The sequence below is a fragment of the Sphaeramia orbicularis genome, chromosome 6 (assembly GCF_902148855.1).
Source record: "Sphaeramia orbicularis chromosome 6, fSphaOr1.1, whole genome shotgun sequence".
Taxonomy (NCBI): Eukaryota; Metazoa; Chordata; class Actinopteri; order Kurtiformes; family Apogonidae; genus Sphaeramia; species Sphaeramia orbicularis.
The window spans coordinates 33549365-33571194 of NC_043962.1; the positions used below are offsets into that span (position 1 = coordinate 33549365).

At 38.3% G+C, this 21830-nt stretch overlaps 1 protein-coding gene across 4 annotated transcripts in view; it reads left to right on the top strand.

Annotated features, from left to right (window-relative positions):
- Window positions 1–21830, top strand: part of LOC115420793 (receptor-type tyrosine-protein phosphatase beta-like) — a 77543-nt gene that overhangs the window by 39375 nt on the left and 16338 nt on the right. For all 4 annotated transcript variants that reach the window (XR_003935599.1, XM_030136321.1, XM_030136323.1 and 1 more), the window contains 15 exons: window positions 280–543; window positions 1170–1445; window positions 2483–2743; window positions 3674–3940; window positions 6860–7123; window positions 7237–7500; window positions 8959–9222; window positions 10198–10461; window positions 11326–11595; window positions 12395–12658; window positions 14207–14473; window positions 15753–16043; window positions 17058–17336; window positions 18459–18608; window positions 18852–19128. Coding sequence is in view for 3 of the 4 variants with exons in the window: in XM_030136321.1 (XP_029992181.1) it covers window positions 280–543; window positions 1170–1445; window positions 2483–2743; window positions 3674–3940; window positions 6860–7123; window positions 7237–7500; window positions 8959–9222; window positions 10198–10461; window positions 11326–11595; window positions 12395–12658; window positions 14207–14473; window positions 15753–16043; window positions 17058–17336; window positions 18459–18608; window positions 18852–19128 (3922 nt within the window). In the remaining variant the exon portion in view is untranslated. The remainder of the gene's footprint in view (window positions 1–279; window positions 544–1169; window positions 1446–2482; window positions 2744–3673; window positions 3941–6859; window positions 7124–7236; window positions 7501–8958; window positions 9223–10197; window positions 10462–11325; window positions 11596–12394; window positions 12659–14206; window positions 14474–15752; window positions 16044–17057; window positions 17337–18458; window positions 18609–18851; window positions 19129–21830) is intronic.

Below are 21830 nucleotides of genomic sequence, written 5' to 3' on the forward strand. Positions count from 1 at the left end.
CAGTGTGCAGATTTTCAACACCAGAAGTTGTGTCATGCTTCACTGGTTTTTAGGTGTAGTCTTGAGTCTAAAAATAGTAACTGTGGTGTGTTTTTAAATCCCTTGAGTGTATATTAGATGAATCACATCATAGAATTTTATACTGTAAGACACCACAATATGGTATTGTAGGTAAAGCATATAATCACTCCAAAAATAACAATGACTCTAATAAGTAAAAATAGAGACAAATAAGAGAACACTGATTCTGTATTTTTCTTGACTATCCTCTTCCCTCAGTCCCAGTAGCGGTGTCCGACTTGAGGCTGGACAACAACGGCAGCTCTGACAGTTTACTGGCATCATGGACATCACCTAAGGGGGGTGTGGATGCTTATGTGGTGACTTTGTCGGCCCTGGGATCCTTCCCACAGGAGCACCACTTGGCCTCCAACCACACCAGGCTCACCTTCCAGGGACTGATCCCAGGACGGAGCTACCAGTTAAGCATCAGGACCACAGCGGGAGGAAGGAGCTCCACAGCCAGGACCAGCGGGAGGACAGGTACATGGAGCTTTAGTCACTTTAACAGATGAAATGATGTAAATATCACTACGATGGAAGAACAGCAGTGCATACGGTTATACTTGATAATGTTTAACCCTTGTGTCCCTTCGTTGCAAAAATGCACCAAAAAAACTGCGATTAAATCATCATACATAAATATTTGTTTTGGCTTTTTTTTTTTCTTTTCATAAATCTCTTAAACAACTTCAAATTTGCTCAAAACTACCAAACATTCAATTATTTTCATGATTTCACCCCTTTAAATGCCAGTTTAATTATTCAAATTATGAATTATGATGGTTTAGTAGTGAAAATAAAGAAAAGAAATAAATAATATTGATGTATGAGGATTTTAATAGTTTCTTTTTGCATGTACATTTTTGCTATGAAGGTGTACAGAGGGTGCAGAATACATCAATAGAGTATAAACAACATGTAAGATTAAAAGATATTGGAAAATTCATGCCACAAGCTGTAAAATTATTACCAAATCAAAAAAAAAAAAAGTTGAGAAAAATGTTCAAAAATATTCAAGGGGGTATAAAGGTTGATTTTAATTGTTAAACTGCCAGATAGTTTTGAAAAATTGCATGTGTGAAATAGTTTTTCTTTTTATGTTTCAGTCCCTGAGCCTGTGTCCGGCCTCTCCATGTCGGAGGTCAAAGGTGGCAGAGGGTTGACGCTCACCTGGTCGCCCCCTAGAGGTGACTGGGAGAAGTACAGTGTTCAACTGTGGAATAGTTCTGCTCTTGTGGTGAATGAGACCATCAGTAAAATAGTCAGACAGCACTTCATTCCAGTGTCCACCTTCGGCCTCATCCCCGGTCGACTGTACAGGGCAGAGGTGACGGTGCACAGCGGCATTCTGGGTAACAAAGCACAGTGCCAAGGACGACTGGGTTAGTCAGTTGTTTTTTTTTTTCAATCTACATGTTTTTGTGTTTGATATCAAGGGTTGTTCAGATTTGCAACATGAAAGAGAGCAAAAAATACATTCTTTACCTATGTAGGAATATAGATATTTGAGTTGTAAAATAAAGTAAAGTATGCTGGCTGTTTCTGTGCGCTGCAAAAATAACCCGACTAGAAATAAGAGATTTGCATGGATAGCATTCTTGAAACTAGTATATAAATATAACCGCTTTAAAACTTTAAAACATAAATAGACACTTTTATGTAAGATATGTTTACTTTAAATGATTGTTCTGTTTTCCTCATAACGCTGATTTAAAGATTTTGCTTACTTTAAGAATTTACACTTAAATTAACATTTTCAAGTATGAAAAAAAAGCTTACAATAGGACACATTTTTATATGTTCATGATTTGACTGATTTTGAGAATTCATATCTCAACTCTGAGAATAATAAATAGCAAAAATTGCTTAGAATAAGGCAGCATATCATCATAAAGCATATTGAAAATAAATGAGTTACATGACTCAGGGATAAAACAGAAGCTTATTCTTATATTTTTACCATTTCATTGAAAGAGCAATAAAACTCAGTCTATTTCAGTAATATGACATTTGAAGCTTACCTGTTCTGTCTATATATATATAAGTTTGAAGTAAAGATATTTGTGCTAGGGAGCAAAAGTAATAAGTCATCAGAAAATATATACCGACATAAAGTAAGTGTAGTATATAAGTATTTGTACTTTGTTACTTTTTTGTTGCTACTTGTTTTCTCATGAGTATTAATCATATTCATATTAATAGGGATAATTAGAAGTAAAAGCTGAATTATATGCTTTATAAATACTCCATTTACCATTTCTGACAACAGAAAATTTGAAAAGTGAACTCTTTAATATAGTTTGTATATTAACAGTAACAGTCACATAAACTAACTGGACTGAACAGAATAATCCACAGCTGGAGTTATCATATTAGATCATGAATACCTGATCCTCAGCCTTGATCTCCTGCCCACCAGCCCCTCGACCCGTTCAGCAGCTGCTCCTCCGTCACAGTGATGAAACCGTGATGAGTGTCGTGTGGAATCGGCCCGTTGGCGAATGGGAGGGCTTCACCGTGGTCGTCAGACAGGGGGACTCTGTAGTGGCTCAGAGGAAACTCCCGTGGGAGGCCAAAGAGTGCGCCTTCAACACCCTCACCCCAGGACGCCTGTACACTATCACCGTGACGACCAACAGCGGCAACTTGACCAACTCTGTCTCAGTGACAGGATGGACCAGTAAGTCTCCGATTTAGCATTTTCATATTACTGTCACTTGATTGAAAATCCAAAGCATACGACCAAAAACCTAAATAGCACAGCTTCCGGACTAGAAAGAAGTATGGACAAAAAACACAATATTAACATCTCAATATTAATCCTTTCATGCATGAATTATTAATAAACTAGTGACATTTTTGACATAAAACATAGACTTATGGATTTCTACACTGCTATTCATGTTAGTGGATTCGATGCATCAACAGTTTAACATGTAGTTTTTTTTATGCATAAACACATCCATAAAGCTCTGTCCAGAAACAGGATCACTAATTTAAGAAAACATATAATTTCAGAGTAAAATATAACTGTCCTCAGTGATTATATTCTGGGAAACTTCAGTCACTGAGACAAAATGACAAAAAACATTAGGATTAAACTGAACAAACTACTGCCTAAACTGCAGATTATTAAAGAATTTCTTTGCAATCACATGTTTTGAGTTCATTAAACAATATATCAAGTAAAGTTCTGACTTTATTTATCCCACAGTGGGGAAATTCAAGTGTCACAGCAGCATTTACAGTAAAGTGAGCCCAAGAAATATTAGAAAACACAATGGCATAATTAAGAGTTAGAGTCATTACTGCAAATAATGTAGCTTTAATTGAAGACTGAATATCTGTCTACTGCGGTGTTGTCATGCATGAAAGGGTTAAAGAGGAGCATTACAAATGAAGGAGCTGAGTAGATCTTTATGAATGAGGAATGGTAGAAAATCCAGTTTATTCAGCGTTTGTGTAAATGCAGAGTCTTTGGAGGCTTTTCTTTTAAATTATGTATTAATACTCAGATTTAATAAAGTGCTTTCAACTCAGCAGTAGTGGAAGAAGTATTTAGATTCTATAAAAAATGAAATCACTTTCCAAATATCTTTATCCTTTTCAGCTCCGGCTCAGGTCACTAAGCTGCAGGTTTCCAACGGCGGCGGCACTGACAGCCTTCAGACCCAGTGGGAACCAGCCACCGGTGACGTGGACTCCTATCAGGTCCTACTGGTCCACGACAGCAGCGTCATCAAAAATGAGAGTGTAGCGGCAAACACCAGCAGCCTCAGCTTCCACTCTCTGAGACCTGGCGCTCTTTACCGGGTGGTTTTAACCACCGTCAGAGCTGGACACACCTCCAGGCAGACGGTCGCAGAAGGGCGCACCGGTAGGAAACACAAATATTTGAATGTTCTGTCAGAGACATTTATGTTGGACTTAAACACATCAACATGAATACAGTCTGAGCAAACCTACCTGAGTATGAGGAAGAATAAGTAACAATACAGTCTATATCAGGGATGTGAAGCTCATTTTAGTTCTGGGGCCACTTTTAGCCCAATATGATCTCAAATGGGCCAGACCAGTAAAATAATAACAGTGAAAAAAGTAAAATTACATTATGAAAATCTTTACAACTACAAAGTTTTCTTAAAAATCTAAATAACATGAACAACCTGAAACGTCCTAAGAAAAAGTGCATTTTCAATAATATTCCTCAGTTTATCATTTACACATCTACAGTATGTTACAACTTACAGATCACAGTGGATCTACAGATACACAAAACATTTAGTAACAGGAAGAATATTGTTAAAATTACACTGACTTCTCTTAAGATATTTCATGTTGTTCATATTTGCTCAGGTTATTCATATTTTGGTGAAAGAATTGTTTCCTTTACATGTGTTGATAGGATTAGTGAATCAAAAGCTAGAACACATTTTTTTCTTTGAGGATAAAACTTCCAGATCAAAAACTAATGAATAATATTATAATATGAAAATCTCAAACATTTACTAGCAATACTAATGATACTAACTTAATTATTTTATTGTCAGAAATGGTAGATATAGCATATACAGGAAGTGTGATATAGCCTTTTTATTTGTCATTATAAAACAGATGATAACTGCTCTTTCATCACCATGAAGGTTTAGAGAAAAAACAGGGAGATGCTTTGCTTGATGAGTTTTCTTTCTGTTTTATTTTACAGTGGTTTTTGCATGAGAAAAGGTTGTTTTTCTTTTTTGACATTTTAAGGAGGTTTATGAATTGCATATATGCTGGTATCCTTCTCTCTATTAAACTGAATTGGTAATTATTCACTGTCATGCATGAATTATACATCAATAATAGTTCCCTTAAAGGCAATTCATTTATAGCCTCCTAATCCAATAGACAGTTTATTAACAGATAAAATTCAAATGTGAGAGCACAGATTTTAGAAAAAAGCACTAAAAGCAATAAAAAAACAATAAATTAAACAATGTAAATCAAATAAATCAATAACTAATCTAATTTGTATTGTACTAACATGTTCATCAAATCATAAACATATTATCTCTGCCAATATAGACATGCTACATATCATTGAAATGCTTAGATTCTCCATATATTTAAGGAAATCATGAGCATTTAAGAACAATTCCTCATGAAGTAAAGACATGTATCAAGGATTATTCATATTCCTTTAGTCTAGAGGTTAATCATGATTTAAGGAAGTCCATATAGAGGAAGTTTCCTTGTGTACTGATCCGCAGCATCATTGTGTTTAAGTTGTATTTTAATTTATGTTTATTACTTTATATATGTTGAAGAAGCATTGTATTGTTGTCAACAACTTAAATCAAATGAAGCAAGCTATAATTCAATGCTATTAAATCAATATTAATTTTGACTCTGAACTCTGGAGGGTTGAAATGGGTATTGTCAGTCTGATTAGGAGAGTCATTGCAAAGAAAATAAGGGACTTCGAGTAACGAACAGTTCTCACCGAGGGGTCATTATAGCAACAATTACTAATAAATGATTACAAATTATAAATGCACGTCAGAAGTAGAACTATGTCAATATTTTTCACACAAACCAAATTTTCTCAAATCACTGTTTGAGGGGAAAAAAATAAAAAATAAGGTGCTCAGATCTTTCTAAGAGATGCCAAGCTCCACCTTTCATAGACACTTAAGTCAAAGGAAGCACCACCAACGCCACGTTTTCAACATTCGACTGTCTGGATGTAAGGTGGTTGTGCATGGACTCAGTTGTTAAATTTAGCTGCAGACTTGGCAGTTGCACAGTGGTTAAATCCAGCTTGTTTATTTATGTAATGTCTGTTGAATTTTACACACAGTTACGTAACATCATATAATACCAGCAATAATGTGATATCATTGCTTTGTGTTTTCTGAGACAATAGAGGTCCTGTTGCCTCTCACTAATGCAGGTCACCAGCGACATGAGGACTCATAAACAGCTCTGTGGATGTCAAACTAACAGGAGGATATTATTGAAAACGGTCCCTTATCTGATGCACCAGGAATTTGCCTGGAATTTGCAGGAAGTGTCGACTACACAACAAGTAAAGAAAAAACAGAAAGTCAAGGTCTGTCTATCAAAGACTTCCCGTCAGGAGGGAAGAGGATGAGGTTCCACCATATTATTGTCGAATTCCAGCATGAAGACTTTACTGCTGCTGGAAAATATTTAGATGAATATCCTCCAAGTCACCAAGGGCTTTAAACATCAAACAAAACATGTATAACATTGTGCATGACATATACTCCTTTAAATAAGTAATTGTTTATTAAAATGTTAAGACTATTACTTGACTTTTTTCCATGGGTATAGCTGAGGGTTTAGGTGAAATGCTACTTTTTTGTCTATTAAAATATACAAAACTAACAACAGAAGAAGAACCAAAGAAAGTCTGTATATGAGCTTGTGTAGATACTTTATGCATCTAGATTATTAGGGGATGGATCTATAGAATAACTCACAATATGATATTAGGAGGATTCAGTGCCTGTGATATTACAGCCATTCTAAAATATTTAATACTACAATACAAATACATGATAAGCAGAAGAAAAAACACTGATTTGATGTTTTATTTTTTGTTTTCTCTCTGAAGCCAAGAAAATAATCTGCAAATGTTGAAACCATTTTCTTTTGTTTTCATAGTCATAATATTTTTAAAACATTAAAATGATTTTTTCACTGAGCCTTTATTTTCAGTGTTTTTTCCTCGTATGTGTATATTTTTATGTTTCTAACTTTGCCTGTTTCCGTCTTTCTCTTCCATCAGTCCCGGCTGCAGTCGGTGAGGTTACTGTCAGTAACAACGGTCGTATGGACTTCCTCAGCGTCTCGTGGCGTCCAGTGCCCGGTGATGTCGACAGCTACCTGGTTGTCCTGAGGGACAGAGAGAAGACAGTCCACACTCTGGCCGTTTCCAAATCCAGCCCAGAGTGTGTTTTCAACTCCCTGGTGTCTGGGCGCCTCTATAACATCTCCATCACATCTCGCAGCGGCATTTATGAAAACCACACTATTGTCCAGGAACGAACACGTGAGTTGATTTTTGAAGAGAAATATAAAACCTGAACAAAACCTGAGTCATAAAAATATGTAAAGAAAGAGAAAAACATGGCTTGGACTTGTGTATTTGCTGTCTTTTCTCAGAACCGTCTAAGGTCCAGATTCTCACAGCGACCCATGCTGCCCGAGACAACTACCTGAAGGTGTACTGGAGCCACGCAGCTGGAGATTTTGACTTCTACCAGGTGTTCATCAAACACAACAACATGTTCCTCCAGAACAAGACGGTGCCAAAGACACAGAATGAGTGTGTGTTCAATGAGCTGGTGCCGGGTCGGCTCTACACGGTGCTGGTGAGCACCTGGAGTGGAAACTACGAAACCAGCGCCTCCACCGACGGCATGACATGTAAGTCAACCTTTATTATTATATATGATGTGTCCTTGGGCAAGACACTTCATCCTCCTTGCCTCCAGTGCTGCTACTCACACTGGTGTATGAATGTGTGAGTGAATGAATAATGGATCCATTGTATGCGCTTTGAGTATGTGTTCATAGAATATCGCTATATTAATCTAATCTATTATTGTTATTATTATTATTATTATTATACTTTATTTTTATTGATTTTTCAGTTTGCATCAAAAAACAAAGAAAAATATTAGAACAGGCCGCTTCATAATATTACACAGAATTTTTCAGGGAGCTATGGGTTACATTTTGTAAACAAATATAGAGTTTAAGTTATCTTGCACAGTGGTAGAAAAATGTTTTCGGACAACCCATGCAATTATGATATATTAGATTAACAATCACTCTTAAGTCACTGAAAACTGAATGTTTCAGCAAGATAATGAAACACATCCAAGGCATGACATGTTAAAAGTGAACAGAATTTAGTTTTGTTATCAATAGAAAGTGTTGAAAATGGCGTGTGACTACATCTCTTAACTCCATTCATTTATTTTAAATATACATCATTTTTCCAGTTTCCTGAAAAATAACTGTTTTGGTCATAAGAGGTTTCCGCCTGACAGTGACGATATGAAAAAAGAAAGCAATGATATTAAAAGTTGCTCTGAAATGTAATTCATTGTTGACAGTATCAACATAACATACTTCATGCTTTGTCTGGTCAAAATTATTCCATTTGTAAATACATCTGTTTGCAACATATTCAAGAAAAGTTTAGGATTAATAATGAGTTAAAACAGTAAAAAACAAGTGATGCAGGAAAGGTCTAGTCCTTCAGGAGAAAAGACAGGAGAAGGATTGCAAATTCTAAACAAATGTGGGATAAAATTATTGATTAAAAAGAATGTTCCTCAAAAAAAAAAGACAGTAAGAGAATTGGATATTTCAGCCTTTATGGTGTAGAAGAGTCTGAATGTATTTCGAGAACAAGCGTTTAAACCTAAGCTGAAGACCATGAGAGAACCACATGAAATAAAAGGATGAGCTGATAACAGCACGTGGGCTCTGTGTGTTAACACTACGATAAGGAGTTATATCCACAAAAGCCAGTTCACCTTTACTGAGTCAAAATGAAGTCTTATGTTAACTGTGTCAAAGTCATCATCACTGTTTCAGACTCTAATGCATCTGTAATGGAGCATCTGTCAGTGGTAACGTGGACTGTGGTCAGACCAACCAGTATCCAGGTCCAGCTTTTTGAATGTTCTGGACTGAACATGAAAATGTAACACTATCTGTTTTAAAATCCTGCATTAAAACACATTTTATTCCTTCACTTTTAATTCACTATGAGATCTGCTTTTCTTTATCATTTCTCATTGTATTTTATTTTTACTATTGGCTCATTCTTATTAATTTTACATGCTCCCTGTGAATAAATCTGTGTTCCAGTACCGGCGGTGGTCCAGTCCCTGACTCTGTCTGGACAGGGTACTGAGGACTTGCGGGTGTCGTGGACGGCGGCTCCGGGTGACGTGGACCACTATGAGGTGCAGCTGCTCTTCAACGACATGAAGGTGTTCCCGCCGAACACTCTGGGCAGCGGAGAGGGCGAGTTTGTCCTGTCCTCCCTCACCCCCGGGCGGCTTTATAAGATCCTGGTTTCCACCTTCAGCGGCCCCAACCAGCGGGCTCAGTTCATCGAAGGCCGCACAGGTCAGAAACACTACGATGAGGATGATACTGAAGTAGGAGAAGCTAATGTGGATGTTTAAAGTTTCTGTTTATTTAGGTCTTCAGGGCTTGGATGGAAATATTTACTCCATTTTTTAAATTCATTTGACCAGATGAAATTCAGCTGAAATTAGAATCTTTTACATCTAGATCTTAAAATAACAGCAACATAAGCCACTTGTAAAAAAGGACTGTTCAACATCAGACATGCAAATGCACAACTGTAAAACATAAAAGATGCTATGACTTAAGCTGCCCAGCATAAGAGGAAATGAAGACAATATAACTTTGTCAAGGTATACAAAATACGCAGATATATAAAGGTTAACTACGAACATTACAGTAAAAATGTATGTATTTAAAAACAGATTTTGTTCCACTGGCTATCTTCATTAACATAGCAGCAGCTGCTAAGATTCACTGGGTATTACAATTTTTCAATCCAGTAATGATGAAATGATGAAATAATGACATTTTATCAAGCTATAAAAGTATGTATGGCCACACAAAGCACAGTGTAAATATGACAACAACCACAAAACAAAGAACTTTATTCCACTTTAGAAAAGTCTAAAGCAATATATCTAAGCAGCTAGTATCTTAGCTAACTGTATAGCTCTTAATAATTAGGCCTATATTTTTCTTATAGCCTTCAAACTGCCTGAATTTGTTTAGTTCTTATGATAAACATGTGCTTTTATGATTAATATGGGTTGTCAGTTCACCTCTGCAAATTTTACAAAATGGTACCTATGCCTACATAGTAAACACATGTCAGATTTTTAACCTTTTCTCCCAAACTTCAGTTTTCTATTTAGAGCGATGAACTGGAACTGGTGGCTCCCATTTCTGTAGCAAAGATTAACTCTTCACATGATGAAAACCTTCTTCAATACAAAATTCAAATTAAAACATTAAACATGCTGATAGGGTTAAAAGTCTGTCTTTCCTGTTTAGTCCCCAGTAAAGTGAAAAACATCCATGTGAGCAACAACGGCGACAGCAGCAGTCTGAAGGTGAGCTGGACGCCGGGTCAGGGCGACGTGGACAGCTACTCTGTGTTTCTGTTTAGACTGAATCGCCAGCTGGACGTCCGACCCATCCCCAAGCACCAGAACCAGGTGGGCTTCGGCTCTCTGCAGCCTGGACAGCTGTACAGCGTCACGGTGCAGTCCATCAGCGGAGAACTGATGAACAACAGCACAGCCAGTGGACGCACAGGTCAGAGCCACATGTGCCCTAGGTTTATGTGACTGAGATGATAATTCACTGTTATTATACTGTAGTACTCTACTGTCTATCAACATTTAGTGTGTTGTTTCAGGTTGGCATTAGACACTGTATATAATTAATGAGTGTGGTGGATGGGATCTAATTAGCCAATCTGATAAGCCATTTTGGATACATATGATAAAATATATAAAACCCTATAGATTTTGTCACAAGGTGGCTATTCAGCAGTACCCTATTTAATATTATTTGATACTTTAGTTACCATTACAATGATACAATGTTAGGTACATTTATGAAATTATACAACTACATTAAAGAAAACAGTTGACTCTTTAATATTTCTATAAGGGATTTTCAAAACCTTGGAACATTGTTAAATTCCAAAATACAAAAGTGATTCATTCAAAAACTGTGCTGGTGTAGTTTTACTTAGAAACAGACTGAACAACTAACAAATGGACATTTTGTTTGATAGAAAAAAGGCATCAGGCCCTGATGTAGCATATGATTCACATTTTGGTTGATCCAGTGTCAGACATTTTTGCAGCTGGACAATGTAAGACTGGCCTACAACACTGATAGGAAAGGATTCAAATGTAAAAACATAATCATTATGCTTTTCCATATGGTCCTTGTGTACCCCTTATCCAAGAGGTCAAGGGTCTGCCAGCACTGAATATCTAATTTTTTTTTGTAGAGATCTTTTTTTAAAGACATCTAGTGGCTATCATAGGTAATACAGGAAGTTTTGTCTGTTTGCTTTTTTTTTTTTTTTAACCTGTTTTGTATTTTCTGCCTCCTGTCATGGAAACCTGACTGTCACCTCCATGTTTTTCTTTTCTCCTTCCTCAGTCCCCTCAAAAGTGACAGGTCTGCAGGTCAGTAACCTCCACACGACCTGTAGCCTGCAGGTGAGTTGGCAGGAGGCGCTGGGCGTTGCCGATGGTTACAGTCTGCAGCTGTTGGACGACAGAGGCAGCCTGGTGGTCAATTCCTCACAGCCCTCTGGACATACTCAACACAGATTCAACAACCTCATCCCGGGAAAGAAGTACCGCATCCTGGTCCAGACCACAAGTGGAGGCGTTCTCAGCCAGGGGGTCAGCGCTGAAGCCCGTACACGTAAGAGAACGCATGTGTTTTACTTAAACTGGATAAGGAATATACACATGGACATTTATGAAATGTAAAGCAACAGACATGTAGATAAGAGGATCACATATGGATAGACAACACCGTTTATGGAGATCACTTGGGTAGAAATTATTTAGATTTTACATTGTCATTCACTGTTTCTACCTTGGGAATATACTTAATACTTAAAATATACTTAAAGCATGCCCCCAATAATAGAATAAGTAGAATAAATATGCATAAAATTTATTGTGGAAACAACCTTCAAACAGACTTCTAGTCAGTTGTATAACAGTGCATCACAATTTTTTTTTTTACCAAATTTTCTGAAGATCAGCAAAATTAAAAAAAAAAAAAGAAGAAGAAGAAGAATTGATATCAAGCTTCTGTTTGAATCATCATTACCATCATGGACTATGAAGTAAACTTAATGCAAGTGTATTGCTAATAGTTGTGACTGTGTTCAGTTTACATGCATATTGTAAAGCATTCCAAGTGGGTGCAGCATAAAATAAACAGAAGCAGTTTTCCCAAATTTACAATAGAGTGAGTCAAACAATGATTATGGGACCAAATTAATAAAAATGTTGGGATTAAAACCAAATCCTCATCCCCACAGAACTTTTTCCACTAATGAGAAGAACAAAATTTGGCAGTAACTATAAACTTCGATATATTTTCCAGTAAATACAGTATTAAGCAACTGATACTATTTTTTTTTTTTTCAGAGGTATTTTAACTTGGGTTGATAAAATATCACAGAGGTTTTCTTTTCTCGTTCTTTCAGGTCCAGCGGCTGTCACTGATCTGTCCATCAAAACCAATGCCACCACCAGCCTGTCCTTCCACTGGTCACCACCAGAGGGCGAGTTTGAGGCCTATGAAATGTTCCTGTACAAGGCTGATGAGACTCTGCAGGAGCGTCGCCGTGGTCAGCCCAGCTCCCAGCAGTGCTCCTTCCAGGGTCTCAGACCTGGAGCTCTGTACAAAATGGTATTACTGACACGCAGCGGCGAGCAGACCAATGACACATCTGTCTGGGCTCGAACTGGTGAGGACGAGAGAAAACCATTTTCTGAAAGACACCGTCATAATTCTGAAATTAGTTGATCTTTGGTGGAACATAACTCTCAGTATTTTTACAGATTTGAAGTACATTAACTTTATTTCAATTTTATGCAGCTCTACACTAATACTTCACCACAGTCAGATGTAAATATTGTACTTTTTTTTCCAGCCTTCGCTCCTTTTCAGATTAAACAAAGTCTCCAAATGTCCAAATATGTTCAACTTAAATATATGATAAACTAATGGGCTATGTGTTCCTTATCAGTTGCTATAAAAATGTGATGATTATATAGAATTTGATGAAATGCTGCAGAGAAAATCATCAGGCTATGAAGTTGTTCAACCTTAACCCTTTGTAGGGCACTCATAGAAATACTCTGAAGTAAAAAATTTCATCTTAAGTGTGTTATCGAAGGACATTTTACAAACTTTTTTATTGTTATGTAAAAAAATCAAGATTAATGAAGTTACCATTTTTGGGTCCTTATCCATAAGTGGCAAAAAAAAACAAGAACAACACATGTAAGGTGAAAGGAACATTTATTTTAGAACATTAGAACATCACTTTTAGAGCATTAAAACAACCTAAGTGCTGATCCAGACCCCTGTCCACATCCACATTATCCCTTTGAACATGATTCCTTACATTAGTACCATTACTTCATGGTACCTAACAAAGCAGGTACACTCACTATTCATGCAGAGGTGGACCTTACAGACCCTGTAGACCACATTGGACCTGAGATTGTTGACTCACTGTCCTAACAGTAACTGTTGCTGTCACTATCTTGTAATGCATGGTGAAATGACCAAAAATAGTCACTTGCCTGATAAAAGGTTAAACATGCAGTGAAATACACTGTAGATATTAATATAACACTAGAATTAATCCATAATCTTTATATATGTTAGTAAAACACTGACAGGGACCATTTTACTGCACAATAAACATTAAATACACTTTCTGAATTATACTCTTAACAAATTGATAGGCAGATTGTAATTTCTGTTTTCCTGACCCTTGGACTGTGACCATATCTTGAAGTATGTTATATCTTTTGATGACCCTTTTGTGTATCTTTTTGAAAAAAACTGCAATGAAATAACATGCATCTTTGGACCAATACTAATGTTTACAATCATAGTGTGACTGCTAGTTTGTTTGGTTGTGATTTATTCACTCTTTTACCAAATAAACTAGTAAAAGTAAAGTGTTTCATAGTTATATCTATAAAGCAATCTTTAATAATGACACAGACAAGAGATCAGCATATTGTCGCTATCTGCCAGAAACCTCTTTGTTCAAAACGGTCATTTTTCAGGATACTGGAAAAACGATGTGTGTTGTAAATAAATGAATGGTGTTAAGAGATGTAGTCACGAGCCGTTTTCAACACTTTTCATCGGTTAAATGTTTCCACCGTCGTCAGACAAATGTGAAGACTGACCAATAGAATAGTTTTATGACAAAAAAAGACCAAGCGATGATATGTTCAGATAATATAAAATAAAACTGCTCCTCTTCCCTCAGTTCCAGCAGCTGTGATGTCTCTGAAGGCTCAGAGTGGAAACCAGTCTGAGTCTCTGAAGTTCACCTGGGCTCGTGGTGGCGGAGATCTGAGCGACTTCCTGTTAACTCTCTACAACCCTGATGGCTCGCAACAGGCTGAGGAGCAGCTGGGGTCAGAGGTCACAGAGTTTGTCTTTTCTAAGTTGGTTCCTGGGCGGCTTTACCAGGCTGTGGTGTTGAGCCGCAGTGGAGAACTCGCCAACAGCGCCAGCACATTTGGAAGGACAGGTGAGACTGGATGGGTCTGGAATTTAGTGAGATCTACACATGTGGCTGTTCAGGATCAGATCATTCATCTGGTGGTGGTTTTTCAAAAGAGCACTGGACTAAATCATCCTAATCCAGATACGAACGTGTTCTGTATGAGAATACATATCTCAATGTAGGCTGCCAGACAGTTAAAGAACACGTAGAATGATAGACAGAAAATAAATTAATAAAGCAATAAACAATTGACTGTTAACCCATAAAGACCCAAACATCCACTGCTGACCAAAAGCATCTACTGATCTAAACTGTTCAATACCTGTTGATCCACTAATCCTATCAATACATGTAAATAATTGGTATAAAATGCAGTTTGTCATCTTTTCATGGTCATCAGATATGACCCATTTGGACGTTCAGAGGCTCTGTAGTAAACGTTGAAACACCGTCATATTCTACAACATTGATTCACCAGTAAAACCCATGGAGTTGGATCAGTGACAGTGGAGGGACACACATGGTTTATGTTCAGTTAATGATAGATTTTTGATTTAAAAGTTCCTTTTTCTTCAGTTTTCTATATTTTCGATTTAATAACCCTCAATTTTAATCTGAGGTTTTATGAACATCTACATGATCAGTAAATTAAATATAGATAAATACCAGTTTTTCACACAAAAAAATGCTAAACATAGAAGATAACATTACAATAAATGGTGATAAATCATTTCAGAAAAGTTAAATATAGAGAAAAAATCATTTGGGAACTGTCACAAAAGTAACACTGGGTCTTTATGGGTTCATGCAAAAGTACTGCATGTGTCAGAAACCACTTGACTGGTTTATCTCTAATGATTATTGTTATAATTAAAGGGATGTACAATGGAATATATTGTTTTTGTTTGATATTGACAGTTGTTTGAAGGGTTAAGTTGCTGTAATGGAAGACTTAGGTCTGTATGTAGTTGAATGTTAAGAAAGTTAATGTAATCAAGTGCATAATATAAATTGAAAAATAAATATACCCCTAAAAATAAATTTTGTGTCAGAATCCAGCATTTTTTTTAATGGATCACAAGTATCTAAATCCTTTCAGAAAGTTTTCAACAATAGGTATTGATGGTTTTATCCAAATTAAACCAAATACAGGATACCATTATCTGATTTTTTTGTTTCGTCTGACTGACCTGTTGTCAATATCTATTCTAATCCAACAACTGATATCAAATCAGAAAAATGAAAAAGTGAAATTTCTGATTCATCTGCAATTAATTTACAATACATTTATTTTTCACCTCAGCACCCAAGCCTCCAACCTCCTTCTTGTTCGGCGGGGTGACCAACACCTCCCTGGAGATCACGTGGAGCAGCCCCATTGGCTCCGACTATGATGACTTTGACCTGCAGTGGACGCCTCGGGACCAGCTGTCGGTCATCAACCCGTACCACAGTCGCACCTCCGGCAGCCGCATCCTGAGAGGGATGCATCCTGGGAGGCTGTACAGCTTCAGCATCCGGACCGTCAGCGGAGCCACAGACACCGGAGCTGCACCGACCTACAGTCAACCCATTCACAAGAGCATCCGCACCAGTAGGTGGCAGCAAAGCAAGAGAAGATAAAGCCAACTAGATAAAGCTGAAGCAAACTGTGAAGGCAGACATAGGAAATGGAATTAAACTGAACTTGAGTTTACTAAAAATGACAAATAATTGGCCTTATACAAAAACTAAAATAATAGATGCAAAGTTTGTTGACACATTTTATTTCAGGGGCGCCAAACATGTGGCCCGTGGGTAAAAAGGGTTCGCTGTGGCCCACAGGATGAATTTGTGAGGTGCAAAAATTACACTGAAAATTCAGTGTTAATAGTCAGAGTTGTCATTTTAGTTCAGGGGCCACATACAGCCCAGTGTGATCTCAAGTGGGTCAGACCAGTAACATAATAGCAAAATAATCTATAAATGATAACTACAAATTTTTTTTCTTTGTTTTCGTGCAAAAAGTAAATGTGCAATTTTGACAATATTATGCCTCAGCTTCTCATTTACACATATGCTTTACAACTTACAGATCACAGTAGATCTAGAAAGCCATAAAACATTTAGTAACAGGCACAATATTGTTAAAATTCCACTTATTTTTCTTAAATTAAAATGATTAAATTTTGGTGGTGATGGGGGAGGGGACTGATCTGCCTTGGTGGAGGTCTGTGCTCTCGGAGTGCATTTCTAGTTTTTTATTAAGTTGTTTCTATTTTGCCTAATTCGCTCCCACATTCTTCCTATATTTTCCTTCATTCATTCATATTTTCCATATTTTATTTATTCATTCCTATGTTTTTTGATACATGGACATAAGACAAATGTATATACAGATGACTCACACAACAGAACATCCTTCTCAGGTAAATAACTTTCAAGTAAAGCACAATTTACCATAAATAACACCAAGTGTTTTAAAGTAGTCAACAATTTACAACCTCATCAAATTTTGGAAAGCAGGTGTTTTTACCCACAAACACTGAAAACCTGTTGTTACTTGTTGTTATTTTATCTGGTCAGTAAGGAAATGTATTTATTTATTTTTTTTATTTTCCTTCTGTAGAGCCAGAACGAGTCCACAGCCTCCACTGCCGCCCTCAGAGCTCCACCTCTATCTCCTGCTCCTGGGGTCCGCCAGAGTCTGACTATGACTCCTACACCATTGAGTGTCTCCATGAGGACTCCCAGATCCTGGTGTACTCCCGACGCACCAGACGTGACTCCAACTACTACCTGATCACGCAGCTGGAGCCTCACAAGCGCTACACCGTGTCGGTCAAAGTCATCTCGGACAGGATGACCAGTGAGGCAGCGAAGGACAGCGTGGTCACCATGATCGACCGTGAGTGATAAATAAGAATAAACAAGACGTCTGGGTTCAATTCACAATTCTGATACCCTGATCAGATTTAGCTGTTCACATTACGTCTTAAATGATGCTAATAGATTTCAGATTGAAATACACTAAAGCACGGAAGAGTTCATTGTAGTATTTTTAGTTGATGCTAAAGTACTATTGTTGTGCTGCATTTAAATAATAATGTAAGCAGCCAAAATAAAGAAATGAAACCTGAGCAGTAAATATGAATTCAGCACAAAAATATAAGATGCGCACAATTGAAAACCCTCAGCCTGACTTATCAGGCACACTACTGCCACCCAGTGGCCTGACTTATCAGTGCCTGCCAAAGTTTTTGGACAGATGGACTACCAACTGATGACAATACCCTGAGGCCAGTGTGGCCGAGGGTAACCAGACAGTGTGAATGTGTCAAGAACACATGAGTGCTAAGTCACTGCTCCGTCAGTCAGGCATGATCAGTGACCTGTTGCCTCCTTCATGGGCTGTACCAGCACTGATAGTGATGAAGTAACGTTGTATTATTCAATTACCTGGGCTGAGATGGACTGGTCACTGACCCCGTACAGCTGACACCGGTCTAAGATGACACATTATCAGCCAGTGCTGGGTCACAACCCTAAGATAATGGTGGAGTACAAAGCTAAAGTGCAAACACGTGCTTTCCACTCAATCTTGCTCACGGACTGCAGCTTGTTTACTCATACTCGTACTGCTTGTTTACTCATACCAGAATCAACAACAGGTACATCACTTACAGCGGCAGTGGCTGCTCCCATAAGTTCTGTCCCTGCGCAAAATTGACGTAATAAAAAGTGTACAGCATTTATGCTGTTTTTTTTCTTTTTTTACTGAATTTGCGTGATACACAAAGCACAATTAATATCGTAAGCATGACCAGTACTGGTTCACTTTAAGGAATCGCGGAGTTAAAATTACGAATTGAGAAGAGCCTCAAGTTACCGCACAATAACAACACAGTGGTTTAGAGAAATTATGGATATTTACAGAATAAGTTCACTATAAAATTCGACATAATCTCTGCTCGGTTGCTGCCTTTCAGCTCTTTGTCTTCTCCTTCTGATCCAAACCTCATTCTTCCAGGTCCACCAGTTCCTCCACTCACTACCCGGGTCAGTGACAGGACCACAGAGGTCACCAAGTCCTCCATTTTGTTTAAGTTCAACTGCAGCTGGTTCAGCGACGTCAACGGAGCGGTCAAGTTCTTCACTGTGGTGGTGACTGAGTCAGCTGGTACGGAACGCTGATTTGAGCTTTACAATTATTTATTTCAGTGTAAAAGGACAAAGAAATGTTTATTGCTGAAAAGTAAAGGTAGAAAAGTAAAAGTACAAACATTTTGCACTGAAATAGAGGTACACAAATCTACTTCAAGTTAAAGTGAAAAGCACACGTTCAATATATGAAAAAAAGTAAGTATTAAACCATTCTAACTTTAAGTAAAAAATGACAATCTGATTTTTTTGGCTCTTAAAGATGTAGAAAATGTCCAACCGGACCAGCAGCACCCTCTGCCTTCTTACCTGGACTACAAATCTAACAGCTCCATAAAGTCCTACCAGACTAGCTACTTCCCCAGTCACTGCATTGAAGGCCCGGACAGCAGCTCCAAGAGCTTTGAGATCAGCGTGGGAACAGGCATGGATGTCCTGGGAGGCTCCTGTGACCGGACCAACAGAGACCTGGACACCGAGAACCGGAGGAACCTGGACCTGTTCTGTGACGGACCTCTGAAACCCAAAACTGCATATAGGTAATAAAGATCCATGACCCTGTGTTACATGGTGTTGTATCTATGTTACTTCTTTCTTCACATCAACAATGAATGAAGAATCTAATGGATTGTTTGTCTGTTTTTTACCTTCAGCAGAAATAAAATATTTTTCAACTCAACAAAATATTTTCAATCTTAATATATAATATCAATATTTTTTGTGTTTTCATTCGTATCAGGGTCCTGAATTATCCTTTCAGGGTTTATTGTATAATAATGACTGGCACATAATATAATAATGACTGATCTTCGTTGCCAGTTTCAACATGTGAAGTATGAGAAGTCCAACTAAAAGTATTCACAAACTAGAAGCACTCGGAGAGCGCAGATCAGCCAATGAGAGCACAGAATCACAGAACGCCAGCCAATGAGAGCATAGGGTCACACAACCTTAGAGCCTGATCCTTAGTTTTTCTCTTTCCTGTTGTGCTGTTACACAGTTATAGCAAACATTTTTTGTAATAAATAACTTATATATACAAATGCAATGTAGAACAACATCACTTTCATCCAAATACACGCAGTACGTTATAAGAGTTCACATAACCATTGTTCAACTTATGATTCATTTCAACTTTAATGTGGTATAAAAGTGTTAGTAGGTGATATAGGGATGTCAGTTGTTTTTTGTTTAACACACCCAAGTTTGATCGAACATCTTATCATTTGTATTACCTAACAAAATACTTTTAAATATCTAACTAGAAGCACTCGGAGAGCGCAGACCTCCGCCAAGGCTGATCAGTGGCCCCCCCCGTGGGCCCCCCCACCCCCGATCACCACCAAAATTTAATCATTTCTTCCTTATCCCATTTCCAACAAACCCTGAAAATTTCATCCAAATCTGTCCATAACTTTTTGAGTTACGTTGCACACTAACGGACAGACAAACAAACAGACAAACAAACCCTGGCAAAAACGTAACCTCCTTGGCGGAGGTAATAACTGAGGGAAACCTGAGGAAACACAGGTGTGTACTTGGGCTTCATTGTACACTTTATGGAATCGACTTGTCTTGTTGAGTGTTGAGGAGTTAAAGAGGTACAAACTAGGGAATTGATAAAATCTTTATATATTACTATTCACCTTCTATTTGTTCTCTCACCATCATGTAATATCCCTCATGTCAGCAACACATCTGACTGTGTGTTTCTGCTTTCCCTGCCTGTTTTGTCATGACCCTTCTGTTCATTTGGTGTTTTCATAGTTACCTCCGCCAAGGAGGTTATGTTTTTGCCAGGGTTTGTTTGTTTGTCTGTTTGTTTGTCTGTCCGTTAGTGTTCAACATAACTCAAAAAGGTATGGACAGATTTGGATGAAATTTTCAGGGTTTGTTGGAAATGGGATAAGGAAGAAATGATTAAATTTTGGTGGTGATCGGGGGTGGGGGGGCCCACGGGGGGGGCCACTGATCAGCCTTGGCGGAGGTCTGCGCTCTCCGAGTGCTTCTAGTTAGATATTTAAAAGTATTTTGTTAGGTAATACAAATGATAAGATGTTCGATCAAACTTGGGTGTGTTAAACAAAAAACAACTGACATCCCTATATCACCTACTAACACTTTTATACCACATTAAAGTTGAAATGAATCATAAGTTGAACAATGGTTATGTGAACTCTTATAACGTACTGCATGTATTTGGATGAAAGTGATGTTGTTCTACATTGCATTTGTATATATAAGTTATTTATTACAAAAAATGTTTGCTATAACTGTGTAACAGCACAACAGGAAAGAGAAAAACTAAGGATCAGGCTCTAAGGTTGTGTGACCCTATGCTCTCATTGGCTGGCGTTCTGTGATTCTGTGCTCTCATTGGCTGATGTTCTGTGATTCTGTGCTCTCATTGGCTGATGTTCTGTGATTCTGTGCTCTCATTGGCTGGTGTTCTGTGACGCTGCGCTCTGATTGGTTGACGTTCTGTGAAACTTCGCTCTGGCTGACGTTCTGTGACGCTGCGCTCTCATTGGCTAACGTTCTGTGACGCTACATTCTCATTAGCTGACGTTCTGTGACACTGTGCTCTCATTGGCTGGCGTTCTGTGATGCTGCGCTCTCATTGGCTGGCGTTCTGTGATTCTGTGCTCTCATTGGCTGATGTTCTGTGATTCTGTGCTCTCATTGGCTGGCGTTCTGTGACGCTGCGCTCTGATTGGTTGACGTTCTGTGAAACTTCGCTCTGACTGGCTGATGTTCTGTGACGCTGCGCTCTCATTGGCTAACGTTCTGTGACGCTACATTCTCATTAGCTGACGTTCTGTGACACTGTGCTCTCATTGGCTGGCGTTCTGTGATGCTGCGCTCTCATTGGCTGACGTTCTGTGACGCTGCGCTCTCATTGGCTGGTGTTCTGTGACGCTGCGCTCTGATTGGCTGGCATTCTGTGACACCGCACTCTCATTGGCTGGTGTTCTGTGACGCTCCACTCTCATTGGCTGGCGTTCTGTGACGCTGCGCTCTCATTGGCTGACGTTCTGTGACGCTGCGCTCTCATTGGCTGGCGTTCTGTGACGCTGCGCTCTGATTGGTTGACGTTCTGTGAAACTTCGCTCTGACTGGCTGACGTTCTGTGACGCTGCGCTCTCATTGGCTGACGTTCTGTGACACTCCACTCTCATTGGCTGGCGTTCTGTGACGCTGCGCTCTGATTGGCTGGTGTTCTATGACACTGTGCTCTCAT